The following is a 13,612-nucleotide window of genomic DNA, read 5'->3' on the forward strand; positions in this document are numbered from 1 at the left end:
GCAATTAGAGGTTATGTGCTAATTAAAAACTAATTTTTCTATTGGAGCTTATTTGAAAAGTTTATTGCAGTTGTTAGAGGCAAACAATTAATTTATAGTCCATAATTTCAGGTTTGCATTTACTGAATTGATTGTGGAACATTCCTTCCGGACATAAAATTCGTGAATTCTGTGGTTTGCTTGACATATTTTTTGAGGTTATTTAATCAAAGCTCAAAAGTTTGGGTTGGCAAGTTTTGTTTTGTGAATTATGTATTTTAAGTTCTCCTTGTTTTATAGTTTTATATTTCAAGATTTCTGATCATGTTTGAAATGAAACAATGTGAGTATCTTCATATTTATATACAAATAAACTTTGTTTCTTTGGTAACTATTTACATATTTTAGGATACTGTACAAATAGTATGCAACAATTAGTAACTTTTATATAAGATTCCGAAAAGTTTTTCGTACAACTCAAGAATCACTACAATCCTTGGATTTATTCCAAAAATCTTCCAACTTATCATAAACTTTCGGAATCCTATTATTGAAGTTCAAAGCTTCACATATTCTGCATAGGTGGTAGGATTTACTTTTGAAGTATCCATGTTCGTCGACCACCTCGTAATTCTTTTTCCATTGGAAATAATCCTTATAGTTCTCAGTTTCGTTTAGGTTTAGTATCATTCGAGCCAGATCACTGGGACTCGCATAGTCGTCTACATGAAGGAAAGAATTTGGGGGTAATAATTTCTCGTACGTCTTCTTATTGTACCCCATCACTATGGGGATTGAGTTTTTGTGGTATCCATTCCAGAACACTTTTTCAGTTATGTATTCCCTGCAGTCCGAATTCTCGAAGGATAGGTAGAAGAGGTAGTTGTCGATTGCTGGACAGTCGCTTTTGAAATGCCCAGGACATCTGTATAAAAATTGGAGTTTTAATATTTTGAAAAGCGATTTAGTTACCAAAAGAGGAAGAGACTGAAAAACTGCGTTGAAAACTATAGGGTGTCCCATTTGGGAAACACCATTTTTACTCCATATCTCTGAAACGGTAATTGATTTCTGTGATCTGTTATAAGTATAATATAAATCATAAAAATTAATGAAAAAAACCTTTGAGAATTTTTTGAATATCTATAACAGAAACCAAGATATAGCGAACTATTTGAAACTGTCATTTTTCGGAAACGCCCTGTAACTTGAGAACGAATCAAGATATCTATGATCTGCTTTCTGTTATCTTATTATATCGAAAAAAGAGATCTAGGGCCTTCGAAGATTTTTTTTCTAGGTCTTATAGTTCTCAAGTTTCTTTCAGTGAGTATTGAATTTGAAACATCCTGTACAAAAGAAGGAACTTACGCCGTCTTGTTCCCGCAACGGCCAAAGACATCCAAGCCGATGGACTTGTTTAGCTTCCTCACGTAGTCCCATCTGCGGTTCTTGCCCCCGCAGTTGGACCCTAGGATGGTCACCAGCTTGTCTCTTCTCTTCTTGGGCGTTTCAGTCTTCTTCGCGAGGACTTCTCCAGTTAATTTTCTGGTCCTGCCGTACGGCACAGGCACGTCAGAGTCCATCCTGTAGGTCATGGACCAGTTGAACTTGCCGTTGAACTGTTTGATGTCCACCGACCTCTTGAGGAAGGTGTGGTGAGGGCTTTCGTCAGTCAGGAAGGTCCATATCTGGTCGGTTCTGCCCCGTTTGGGCGGTAGGTCCTCAAGCCCCTTGGTGCGGTGCAGGTGGAAGACCACGAGGTCTGCACTCTTGAGGTCTTTGTCGTCGAAGGAAAACTTGCAATTGTTAACTGAGCAATCCTCTAGAGGATTGTGCCTGAGGAAATAAATTTAAAATTATGTCAGTTTACGTGGTGCTAACCTAACCTAACCTATATTGCTGCAGTTTACACGGTGCTGACCTTACTTGGCCTTACTATACACATCGTGATTCTAATCTTGCTGTGGCTTACACAACGCTAACACTATCTTGCTGCAGTTTACACTGATAATGTAATAATGACAAAGCTTATACAATTTTTTCTTAATTTGCTGCAGTTTACTCACGCAAAGATAACTTTCGAAATTATACATATTTAAGATGCAACTCCGCTGAAGATTGAACTTACGTCTCTTTGGTGTAGTAGTTCAAGTGCCTGTCTTTGATGAATTTGCCGTATTTCCAAAATAGGACCAAAAATTGCTGATCCTTCTGGGGTGGCCTGTCTTCTTCCAAGAACAAGATGCGTCCAAGTACAGACAATCGACTTTTCTGTGAATTAATGTGGATTTCAAATTTTTCTTATAGTAAATTACCAATTTTTTTCACAAACCTCTTCTGCGGATAGATTTCTCCAGGTGCCATCATATTTCTTGACGGTTAAGGTTTCCTTGATCCCTATCTGTTGCAAAGTTTCTTGTTCCTTTCCCAGGAAGAGCAGACATAAAAAGAGCGCCGACAAGAAAATCAAGAAACATTTTTTGGATCTCAAAAGAACTGTTGACGGTCTTCCTGGAAGATAAATATAATACGTTTTTGGTGGTGTTATTTTTTTTCGTAATTATATTTTATCAAGTTTAATTGCACTCTATCGAATCACGTAACAAATTTACATGATAGAACGTCACATACATCTTTGTTTTATGTTAGTCCAGCAGTTAAAATCGAGGTTGCAGAAAGTGTTGTAAACTATGTTTTACTTAACGAGCGTTTATTTAAATGGAACACTGTATCTTGTAATATGTTATTCATCATTTGTCACATAAACATTAATTGTTTATTTCATGCTATTTATTATGACATGTTTCCATTTAGTTTTATAGGTGAACTTGTGCAATACCGAAATAAGCCTGCAATTTTTTGTTTTGGGTTGCATATTTATTGAAGATCAAACACTCGAATTCAGTAATTTCACGAACCTACCCTTAAATTATGTCCATCTATGAACTAAAGATGGTCAGAACCATAGACTTATCAGAATGAGATAAAAAGTCTATGGTCAAAACCATAGACATTCAGATGTTTATGGATCGAACATAAAAGCATCCATCGTTAAAGTTTCGAAAACGATTGTACAATCGTAATATCGAGTTAAACAGTATTAAATCAAGAAATAATTCTTATCTCAATAAATAATTACTAATACATTTGGGTAATCAACTTGGAAAATCGTAAAAAATGCTCTAGAATAATGTTCACTCTTCTTATTCTATTTATGTTTGCTCTCATTGAAACTAGATGTCATAAGGACATAGAATATATTTTCAATGGAATTGAATAAATACACATTTAAATTTTTAATATTGTCAGAGCGTGGAACTGGTTAGATAGTCGGGCTCATTAATATTTGACCTATCCAAATTTCTGGTATATTGTGAAAGTTTTCTTACGTATACGTAATATTATTTGATGAAAATATTAGTTCAATAATTCCGTGGCCTTGATTCTGATTAGGACACCTGGTAAAGCAATGAAATTTCACTTTTATGAAAGAATTTTGTTTCAACTTACTGAGTTACATAGAATTAATGGCAATTATATCAGGGCGTACTCTTTTTTGATAATATTTTATGGTTAAGATTAATCAGAGAACTTTCGAAATAATTCATTTCTATGCTTGCTTACCGCTTTTCAAATTTACATTTCTATCGTAGGCATCATTATTCCACATTATATTATCGCGTTATCGGCTATTGGCACAATTACCGAACTATACATGGTAACATGATCGAAAACAAACACTCGTTTAGGTGATAACGATTGATAGAATTGTATCGAAAAGCGCGAGTCCGGACAACTGAAGATCGTTAATCGATGTTCCCAACAGTTGATGCATCGAACATCAATCGAGCACGGAAGCACAGAATGTGCGGACGACAGCGGCGCTACCAACAAATTAATACGTTTTCGTTTTTTTTCGCGGAACACAGAATTTTCGCTCGTTATTTGTCGTCGATGCTATCGCGTCGTTGTCTGATTTTCGTCTGTTATCGTCCCCCGTATGGCAATAAGCCGGTAATTTGCGTGCTGAAGCATGATTAGTACCTCCGTACGTGTCGCAACGGTAGAAATCGCATTCGTGGGGTTGCGTAAGTTTCGCGTTCTTTTTTATTTCAATGGCGTGCGCCTCCATAGTCGTGTTTTGTCGGGCTAATTGGGATGGAGGTCTCGGATCGAAGGTCGCCTGCTATTTTGTGAAATTCTATGGTCGATGGGATTCTATTAAGATGCATAGAATACCTGGTGTATGTACTGATTCGATTTTGTTTCAGACTTTTTGAGATATCCACCTGTCGCTTTGGTGTTCTGCTTCACCAGAGTTCTGTAAGGTGGCGCTCTTCAGAAATTTTCGAATTCCCGCTATCTGCCTGGCGCCGTTTGAAAATGAAATACTGATTTTAGACTTTACAAACTTCCACAATAAATTACAATTAAGTTCCTATCGAATTTCAAATTAAATGAATGGAAAATAATGACAGAGTATAGAAGATTGTTACGAGCATAGAATATAAAATATTATTGTTCTATAGTCAAAGGTCACGAGAGCGGAGAATCGAGAGAAATGTCAAATATAAACGATGTATGCGCCATCTGAAACAGACGCGATCCCTCGAAATCAAGTAGGTATAAACTGAAAAATCTCCCGTTTTGTCTGAAAAATTTGGAAGATGAAAGTAGACACACCAGGTTTTCTATGCATCTTAGATTCTACCAAGATGTTTAGATTTACTGGTGTGTCCGCTCACTCTGATAAAAGTTTAACGGCGAATGCTAAAGAGACCAGCCTTCTTGTTTTTGATACGATGCTATTAAGATGTTTATTTCTTCTAGTGTATCCATTCATTAGATTTTATTTGAAATAATTCTGGCGACGCGAAGTCGGGATTGCCAAAAGTTCTATTTTCTTCCGTAGATGGCGCTATTTAATGAAGTAGTCACATTTTCATTCAATCAGTAATTTGTGTATTCACGTCTAGGATCTGCAAAACTATTGTTGTCCATTTTATACATTATTTTAATATCTTCAAGATTAAAAACATACTTTTATAATAAAAATAATCTATTAGGGTTTGAACGTACGCCACTGGAATTCTATTTTGAATATTAAATCATCCAGGTAAACTAACTTCGAGGTTGTACCAACAATAATTAACTGCATAGAAGACCTTGACCACTTTTTACGGCAAACTAACACAGCTGTTTTATTGAAATTCGCTTACGACAATAGGTTAATCATCTTCCTAGTGCAAATAGTTTTAATTATTGTGTCGCCGTGATTGCTATTTCGCATGTGATCGTTAAATCGCAATCCACAATTTCCCGCTAATTTGAACTGGGGTCATCGCTGTCTATGAAATTATCGTTTGTATATTTGAATTCTATGAATTAAGTGGGCATAGAGAAAAAATCGAAAAAGTATTATCCTTTCTCTATGGTTTAAATTTTTTCCCGCTGATCATAGAATTCAACGGCAGAAACTACAGAAGAACATATATTTCTATGAATCAAGTGGACATAGAGAAAAAATCAGAAAAGTATTATCCTTCTCTATGGTTTATATTTTTCTTCCGCTGATCATAGAATTCAACGGCAAAAACTACAGAAGAAAATATATAAACAACGATTGAATAGTTCTTGTTCTTATTTCGGAAACTCCAATGATGAATTCTACACCAATAGTAACCCTCATATTTCCCCCGAGGCTTAAAGTCCCCAAGGACAATTGATGTGATTAAGACCCCCGAGTTTTTGGTCACTATTCAAAACTAGCGTCAACGAAAATTGATTTATAACCACTTATGTTCTTATTTATGACTGTGCAGGAGGGGATTAAGACACGTGTTCTTTACTTGGGGTTGGACGGCTTTTATTGAATTGTGATCTCAGAACCATGAGAACGACCCCTAGTTCAAATAGGGGTGAAAAAATTTAATTGCGAGAGGGAGTCTGTTAAAGTGTGAACTCAAATATTTATGTTTTAATTTAACGCTCATAAAGTTCGTAAATAATGAAATTCCATTATGAATATTTAATTGAATTGGAAAAACCGGCCTACGTGTTTCAATAAAGATGAATCAACTAATTCTGTGAATTTAAGGGGAACGATTCTGTGCTCGGGCGTGGATATTTTCAATGATGAACTCACCTCTAAAAATCGAACATTTGATAACCATTTTGCACACAGTTCGTATATATTTTCTTCATCGGCATGATACGATATTACCTCAACATTTTCACATGTTCACGGGAATCGATAAAAAATGTTGCCAAATCAAAACATACTACTTCAGTCACGAGTTATATTTGAATAGTGATTATCATCTATTGATCTAGAGTTGAATCCGAGATTTACTCGCGCTTTTTTCCTGATAAAGGTACCTGTTCAGATGACTCACCTGCATAATCGAACTCTTAAAACCATCATCGAGGAAGGAGAGATGAGCGGTATCTGTGTGATGATGATACGAAGGTAACAACGACGATAATCAATGAAGCAAACCCTTGGTGGGATGTTTAAAGTACGAAATTGACCTTGTGAATGTCATTAATCAACTATTCTGTGCTAATTCGGATCGTTTTTGGAGAATGACGTGATGTTTCTTTGTCTGTGCTCTGAAAAACAAAGTTGCTTCTATGGAGAGTAGATGTGAGCATAGAAAAGTTAATGTTTGCTCGCACAGATTTTTCTGGGAGTGGAACATAGAATGTATAACCCGAAATTCTGCGACTGACTTGATGAATGACCAGAATACTAAGAAAAACGGTCACGGTAGCTTCTGGCGTAAAGTATTCGAATAGTTTCGCTCGGTTTGTTTACACAAATGGTCGAAGGAGCTATCTCTGCCGAAATATCGGTGATAGGTTGTTGTCGGAACATGGCCTAATTACAGGGCGCCAACAGGAAAAAACTCCAGACGTTCTTTGAATCGCTACTCCATCAAAAGACGTTTAACTAGATCCTGGCTCACAAATTATTAACGTTCGAACCTTGAGAGACTCTATAGTTTTAAAATTGAATGTTATAAAAACTTAAATGCACAATTATCGTGTCCGATTGGGTTTTTTTTTGTTATTCAATTTGAAGTCTCGTTAAGAATGATTCCAATATATGTATGTGCAGTGTTTCATTAAGTGCGAGTTTACGGTTGTTATTATTATTATAAGGGGTTATCTTAGTCAGCTTGTTCATCTATGAAATGGAGATCAATGCCCTCTTTATACTCCTATTATAGCGCAATTATCGGGTCTTAAAAACTGAAGACAGTAAACTAGTTATTAGGAGCAATTCACACAGCCATAGACAACTAATTATTATTCCATGAATTGTTGGTGATCCTTTAATGCATAAAATAAAATATCAAATACAGTCATTCTATGACCTAACACTGATATCATAGATTCAATTTATGTTTCTGTGTTCCATCTCGCATAGAATAAAAATACTTTTAGAGGCATTCTATGACCTGTCTGTGACATATCAACATTTCTGTGTTTCGCATCATAGAAAAAAAAACCGAATACATTTCCGCGGTCTTGTGGCGCGTTCCGAAACGTGCCCTTACTGTCACGACGCGTGTTTTCGTCTGTCCAAACGTTTAATCAGGGAGGTGAGGTCGAGTCGACGACCAGTTTAACGAAACACCTACCTCGTTACGGGCATAACGAAAGTGCGTGTCTACAGAGGCCTCGTGAAGAGTTCTTTATTCTCGGGGTCCGAGAGAAGGCAGCTGAAGCTGGTTTGGAATAAGATTTAAGATAATTTGGCGAGACGGAGATCACGCTAAGGGCGGGACAAAGACGGACGTACCTTGTTAGCATGAATTATGGACGCAGTGGCGTGCGGCACATAGCGATTGGAAAGGGGGGTTGGACTGTTGCGTATGAGGTCATAGAATTGAAAGTATTTTTAGTTGGTTCAAATTTGAATTATTGTATTTTTGCAGTAGCGGTTTGAAACGAACTGAATGCTATAAATTGTTGCAAGAAGCCTATGGGGGCAATTCTTCATCACGTGCGCTTGTTTTTTAGTGGTGAAAGCTCTTCAGTGAGGGCCTTGAGAGCACTGAAGATGATCAACGCACAGGTCGCCCTTTCACTGTTTCAACTCCGGAAATAGTGACCAAAATCAACCAAATTGTGTGAGCAGATCATCGAATGAGCATCCAGATGCACAATTTAGTTGATTTTGGTCACTGTTTCCGGTGTTGAAACAAAGACAGGGGACCTGGGCGTTGGTCATCTTCAGTGCTCTCTAGGCCCTCACTGAAGAGCTTACACCACTAAAAAACAAGCGCAAGAGATAAAGAAATGTTCCCCTAGGCTTCTTGCAACAATTAATAGGACTCAGTCGCAGTTTTTTTCAATTTAACGAGAAATTTGAGTTTGATACGTTGCTCCTGTTTTTCGTCACACATGCAGAGCAGAAATTCGTTATCCTGATTAAATGAACTGACAAAATGAAGCATTGTAAACAAAGTAAATGCTAGATGACATTCAAACTCTGCGTGGTTATAGAGAACAGTTATAACTCTGAAAAAAAGGTTTTCAAGTACCCACTTTAATTACTTTTTCAAAAACCTCTTTTAATTTATAGAATATTTCACATGAGACTTTTTCAATACCGTCGTTTTTCAACAACAACATGTGCAATATCAAATATGAGTTGGATTCATTAACAACAATTAAAGTAAAATCCATTTTCAACGCAAGTTCTTAAGCATAAACATAAATTATCGCCAGAAATGAAAAGAAATATGACCAGAGGAGAAGATACGAGTTCCCAGTCAATTTCTCCATTTCTAACCCTCGGGCCTGCTGGACGAGACGCCCATGCGTCGGCCAGATGGACCTTCGCTCAAACCAAAACGAAAGAAAAGCCTCAGAGAAACACGGGAGGCTGGTCGTTCGGATAGTCAACCGATTCGTCCCTTCGATGCTTGACGTGAATTCCTCGGCCGCCTACTACCGACGTTTTCGGAACAAAAATCACCGAAGCAGGCGCCCCAATTAGCTCGCTCGTTAACGAGATCGCCGCGGAAATCGCGAGACCACGTTCCCAAAACGAAGTAGCCGTGGAATTTTCTGTGCTTTCGTGCGAAAATGCCGTGAATTCTTTTCGGTGATTTAAGTGACACATTAAGGTCTTTTAAGATCTCGTCCGGCGGGCATAGAATGCGGTCGACATAGATTTTGATGAACGAGGTGTAATCTGTGAATCCGTGTTTGGATTTCGTTTGACATTTGCTCCCGGTTTGTTGTTGTGAAAGTGTGGAGTAATTCGTTGGGTTGTTCGGAGTTCGTTGCGCTCTTAATGTGGATTCCTGGGATTTTTTGACTACTCGAAATAGGTACGAACATTCCTTTTGGATTATCTTTATGGGTCCGCTCATATTAAAATAAATGTATGCTCGGCTTTACTTTCCATCAGATACGAGATGTTGTCTGTTAGAAGTCATGAATTTGGTGGTCTATGAATCAGATTCTTATCATAGAAATATTAATATCATAGATGTCTTGAAATCAAAACCACTGATTATACCACAGATTCTTGGTACCTATTCTTTTTCGTGAGGTCAGAGTAATAAAATACAAAAGATAATTATAGATCACATAATAGCATGGTCGAAATGATTCATTCTTTTTTTTTTTTTGTTTCAGGGTACATGAAATGTTATTGAGGTGTCATCCCTTTCCTAATGTCTCAAAGGGTGCCATCACGAAACAGAGCACCCTCTTCAGGCCTCCATCAAGATAACACTTTGTATTATCAGGTTAGTTTTTTATAATCACCTTTTACATTTTAGGATATGGCAGAATTTTTTGAATCTTACACTTTTTCCCTATTATCAAACATTTTGCATAGGAAAAGAACTATTCATTTCTGTTATAATTATACTAGTAATGAAATTCAATTAAAAAAAATGCCATAGAAATGAATTGAAGAACACAGGAATCATAGAATCAGGGATTTTAATTCTGTGCTATCTTGTTTTTCTGTGAATCTGTTGTCATCGACCATCGATATCCACCGTTTCTCCTCTTGAACGTCGATGGAATCGTGGAATAATCGGCGGATAATAGCACGGACTATCAAGGCCGATCGTTTCTCGATTGTTTACGACCTGGCGCTGCGTAAAAAGCCAATAATAAGGGCTTGTTGAACGAGCCGAACAAAGAGCAGAGTTAGCAGTCACGTACTACGTTGGAATCTGTGGTCTAGAGGTTCAAGACCTTTCAAGGCGCGAGCGAACGAGAATATTACAAATTATTTCGAGGTGCAAGTATTCTATGCATCTCTTGATTAACGTCATTCTAACCATAGAATTACCAAGAAAAGTAATTATACACAGACAAGTCTTGCGGATACAGTATAGAAACTTTCTATGCAACTCTGATCGACGTCTTTTCAACCACAGATTTACGAGGAAATTTATTTAAGGTATAGAATATTCTTTTCAACCATAGTTTTTGGAAATCACCGGGCCGTCGGATTAAGCACAGAGTGCTCTTTGTGTTTTTGTTTTGATGGCTTTGTCGTTTTTGTCACGCATCGTTCACACTTTGAAAAGAGTCGAGATTTTCAACGCTTCGGGTGTTACGACGTTCATGTGCCTATTGTATTCGCAAACTGGGCTTGAGTTACGGCCAGTTCGAATTGAAAAGGCTGGCAGGTTCCCTTTTGTTTCTTCGGTTTTCGTACCTGCCCTGTGCACTAAGGGCCTCAAATTCTCAATGTAGAATGAGTGGGGCAGATATTTTTCGAATACTTTAGAAAAATTCCTATATTTGCGGGTTTTCTGTGGAATTTCATGGAAGTGATTCACCTCTTTTTTTTGCTATATCCGCAAACGCTAGATTCAAATAGTGGAGAACGTTGAGAGATGAAGATTCGTAGTTTTTATTTTGAATCGTTTGTGACAGCTGCAAAATGGTATGTGCATTTTCAAGAGATTGTGATTCAAAGGGAATAGTTAATTAAACTTGATATTTAGGAAAAAAGTAATTTTATCGTGCCTAACAATCAAATTTATATTCCGAGTTGGTGCTACTGTCTCTATACACTCACGTTTGAGTTGTCATTCAGTTTGTTTACATTAATCCAATTTTAGGATTAATCTCAAGTGCGATTAGCGATTTTTACAATGGATGGAAACTCCAACAAATAATCTGTTTCACGTTGTGCATTGAAAAGCTTAAAGTGTTACATAATTCGTGAGAAACATCGGATTTGCGGGTAGAAAACCGGGATTACCAGTTTTGTATAAATAATCTACAAATCCTATCAACCAACCGTCTTATTTTCCTGATATGGCTGCGGTCGACTTTTTCCCAAAACTCGAATTGCCACTTTCTCAAATTCCCATATTCTGAATTCCACTAATCAATTTACTCAACTTTTTTGTCGACATATAAGTAGGTATACATTTTTTTATATTTATAATGTTATATCCCAAAAAAATACAACTGTCACTGAATAATCAATTGAAGTGTTTCTCTGAAATAAAAGTTTATTTTTTTATCATGGAAAATACAACAGGTATTAACACAATTTAATTAATTATAAAACATACCTGAAATAAAAGAAACAACATTCAAAGTTAATTATTCAATCAATTCAATTCAGAATTCAAATTCTCTCTAATACAAAATTCAGTTTTAATTATTTCTGTCACTTTGACATACAATGTAACTTGATAACATACAACAGTCCCCTTACATATTTTTTTTGGACTCCACACGATCAAAAAAGCAAACAAAAATTCAGAAGGGTAGATACATTGTTCAACTCCCTCCTGAGATTCACTTTTCTAAATATTATACCAAAATATGTTTGTATAACAAAAAAAAGGCAAAAACACTTTTTTTTACACTCATCTCAAAAATCGAATACCAATTCAACAATACAATCGAAAAAATTCTAACTCTTCAATTTTTGCAGGACCCAAATGCGCCCCACCCCTCAAACAACAAGTACGTCCACCACTACCATCACACCACCTCCTCGTCCTCCTCCCACCTCCACCCGAATGTCAGGCTGTACAGGAACAGCTACTCGAACGCAGGTGGCGCCACCGGTCTAGATACTGGACTCAGCGAGGACACCGACACCTACTACGAGTACTACAACGACACGCCCCACTATCAGAATCACCATGGCGATAGGGCGGGGTTTTCCGAGGACAGCGGTTCGGTCAGGTTGCCCTTGTATGAGTCGGAGGACGGTGCTACCACCCTATCCAGAAATAACCCAGGCTATGGGGATAGAGGATCGCAGAATAGGAGGTCGCACATGTACAAGGACAGGTCGAGCACCAGCAGCAATACGGCCACTAGGGATTTGAGGAGGGTGTACCCCAATGCGGAGGAGAATGCCTGGGGCAGGATGTACCAGGAGGTGCCGTCTCCGTAAGTGTCTTTAATAGTTAGGTTAGATGAGCCACGATAGCCCTTAACGAGGCAGTGGCAAGACTATTAACCTAGGTTAGATAGCAATCATGACAGTCCCTAAATTATTATGTTTTCACAGGGATATCCCACCCCCGGAACAAGCCACTCAGCTTAGAACAGTACCAGTACCATCCGGTTATCACAGGCCTCAAAGTCCCTCCAGTTCGGCAGTTGGCAGCACTGTGGTAGATGGATGTGGGGGTAAATGTCAGACTTGCGAGAATGTCTGCTACTTTTTCCTTCAGGTGAGTGTTGAAACACTAATTTATTCATCTCATTAGTTTGATTTAGTTGCTTATCTTTCGACTTTCCTCTTCAGCTGGTTTTCACGATGGGCATCCTGATTGGAGTCTCCTTGTGTATAGCGGGGACTGTCCTACGCAAATCCGCAGCTAGGAACCTGCAGGTGCTCGTTTATATAGGAGCGTTGGTGTCTATGGTGAGCGCTCTGCTGTTATGCATCCAGTGTAACGCAAGGAAGAACGCCAAAAATAGGAAGAAGGCTTTGTGGAACGTTAAGAGGGCGCCAATACCGTTGGAGACCTTGAATATCCACGGTGGGGCTGTTATGCCACAGCAGCAACCGCTGGTGGTTGTTCAAGAGAACAGGACCCAAAGGTTAGAGGATTTATTCATTGTTCTTGTTGCTTAAAAGTGTATCGTTATTGTTTTTTTTAGAGTTGTTCAATTACCTCAAGGATCGATGGAAGTCCAAAGATTTAGGAACTTTGAAGTGTCCCCAGATAGCAGCCTGGAAGAACAGGGCATACCATGGTGGAGAAGAAAAGAAATGAATTAACAAAGAGAAAAAGTACAATGAAATTATTCCTTATGAAGGGAAACCGACCATGTAACGGATTTATCAAATTGGTATTTATACAATGCAATATTAACTTTGATTCGAGTATTTTTGTACAAAGAGTTGAGCTGACGAAGATTTAGAATCAATTTGGATTTTGTACAGTAAAAAGTGTGTATTTTAAAAAATGTAAATGGATTTTTGCTACCTCAAGAGTTTTTGTGTCTAGTCTAGTTGTATATGTGTAATATTTTTGTACATAAAATTGTGATAATAAATTTTAAAATTTATTCAGTGGTTTTGTTTATGACAGCTTGAGAAAGTTGAATAGTAAAGCATAGGGTTTCCCTATAGAAACTATTATTCTAAAAATTGGTGAAACAT

General features: G+C 37.6%; 2 protein-coding genes across 4 annotated transcripts; one reads left to right on the forward strand and one right to left on the reverse strand.

Moving 5' to 3' along the window:
• Positions 1–173: 173 nt before the first annotated feature.
• LOC123683362 lies at positions 174–13,518 on the forward strand. Of its 2 annotated transcripts, none has more exons than XM_045622358.1 (6): positions 174–322; positions 9,640–9,752; positions 11,921–12,387; positions 12,509–12,674; positions 12,749–13,047; positions 13,108–13,518. In XM_045622358.1, the coding sequence occupies exons 2-6, from the start codon at positions 9,678–9,680 to the stop codon at positions 13,226–13,228; spliced, it is 1,128 nt and encodes a 375-aa protein (XP_045478314.1). In that variant the 5' UTR covers positions 174–322; positions 9,640–9,677; the 3' UTR covers positions 13,229–13,518. The 2 variants fall into 2 exon arrangements, with proteins under 2 accessions (XP_045478314.1, XP_045478315.1); XM_045622359.1 differs by lacking the exon at positions 174–322 and adding an exon at positions 8,880–9,329.
• LOC123683361 (alpha-(1,3)-fucosyltransferase 7-like) lies at positions 328–6,306 on the reverse strand. Of its 2 annotated transcripts, none has more exons than XM_045622357.1 (5): positions 6,128–6,306; positions 2,315–2,493; positions 2,111–2,253; positions 1,351–1,818; positions 328–904 (listed from the first exon to the last, which is right to left on the reverse strand). In XM_045622357.1, exons 1-5 carry the CDS (start codon positions 6,153–6,155, stop codon positions 457–459), a joined length of 1,266 nt encoding a protein of 421 aa, XP_045478313.1. In that variant the 5' UTR covers positions 6,156–6,306; the 3' UTR covers positions 328–456. The 2 variants fall into 2 exon arrangements, with proteins under 2 accessions (XP_045478313.1, XP_045478312.1); XM_045622356.1 differs by lacking the exon at positions 6,128–6,306 and adding an exon at positions 3,607–3,995.
• Positions 13,519–13,612: the final 94 nt, after the last annotated feature.

This window comes from Harmonia axyridis, chromosome 6 (assembly GCF_914767665.1).
Source record: "Harmonia axyridis chromosome 6, icHarAxyr1.1, whole genome shotgun sequence".
Classification (NCBI taxonomy): domain Eukaryota; kingdom Metazoa; phylum Arthropoda; class Insecta; order Coleoptera; family Coccinellidae; genus Harmonia; species Harmonia axyridis.

What these genes read in the sequence shown, in the direction of transcription:
- LOC123683361 (XM_045622356.1), bottom strand. Translation starts at nt 3,652, where the DNA reads ATGTGGAATAATGATGCCTACGATAGAAATGTAAATTTGAAAAGCG. An exon ending in AACTACTACACCAAAGAGAC is followed by an intron (nt 1,819 to 2,110) that starts GTAAGTTCAATC and finishes TTATTTCCTCAG; the next exon opens with GCACAATCCTCTAGAGGATT. An exon ending in CGTTGCGGGAACAAGACGGC is followed by an intron (nt 905 to 1,350) that starts GTAAGTTCCTTC and finishes ATTTTTATACAG; the next exon opens with ATGTCCTGGGCATTTCAAAA.
- LOC123683362 (XM_045622358.1), top strand. Translation starts at nt 9,678, where the DNA reads ATGTCTCAAAGGGTGCCATCACGAAACAGAGCACCCTCTTCAGGCCTC. An exon ending in ATAACACTTTGTATTATCAG is followed by an intron (nt 9,753 to 11,920) that starts GTTAGTTTTTTA and finishes CAATTTTTGCAG; the next exon opens with GACCCAAATGCGCCCCACCC. An exon ending in TCTGCTACTTTTTCCTTCAG is followed by an intron (nt 12,675 to 12,748) that starts GTGAGTGTTGAA and finishes TTTCCTCTTCAG; the next exon opens with CTGGTTTTCACGATGGGCAT.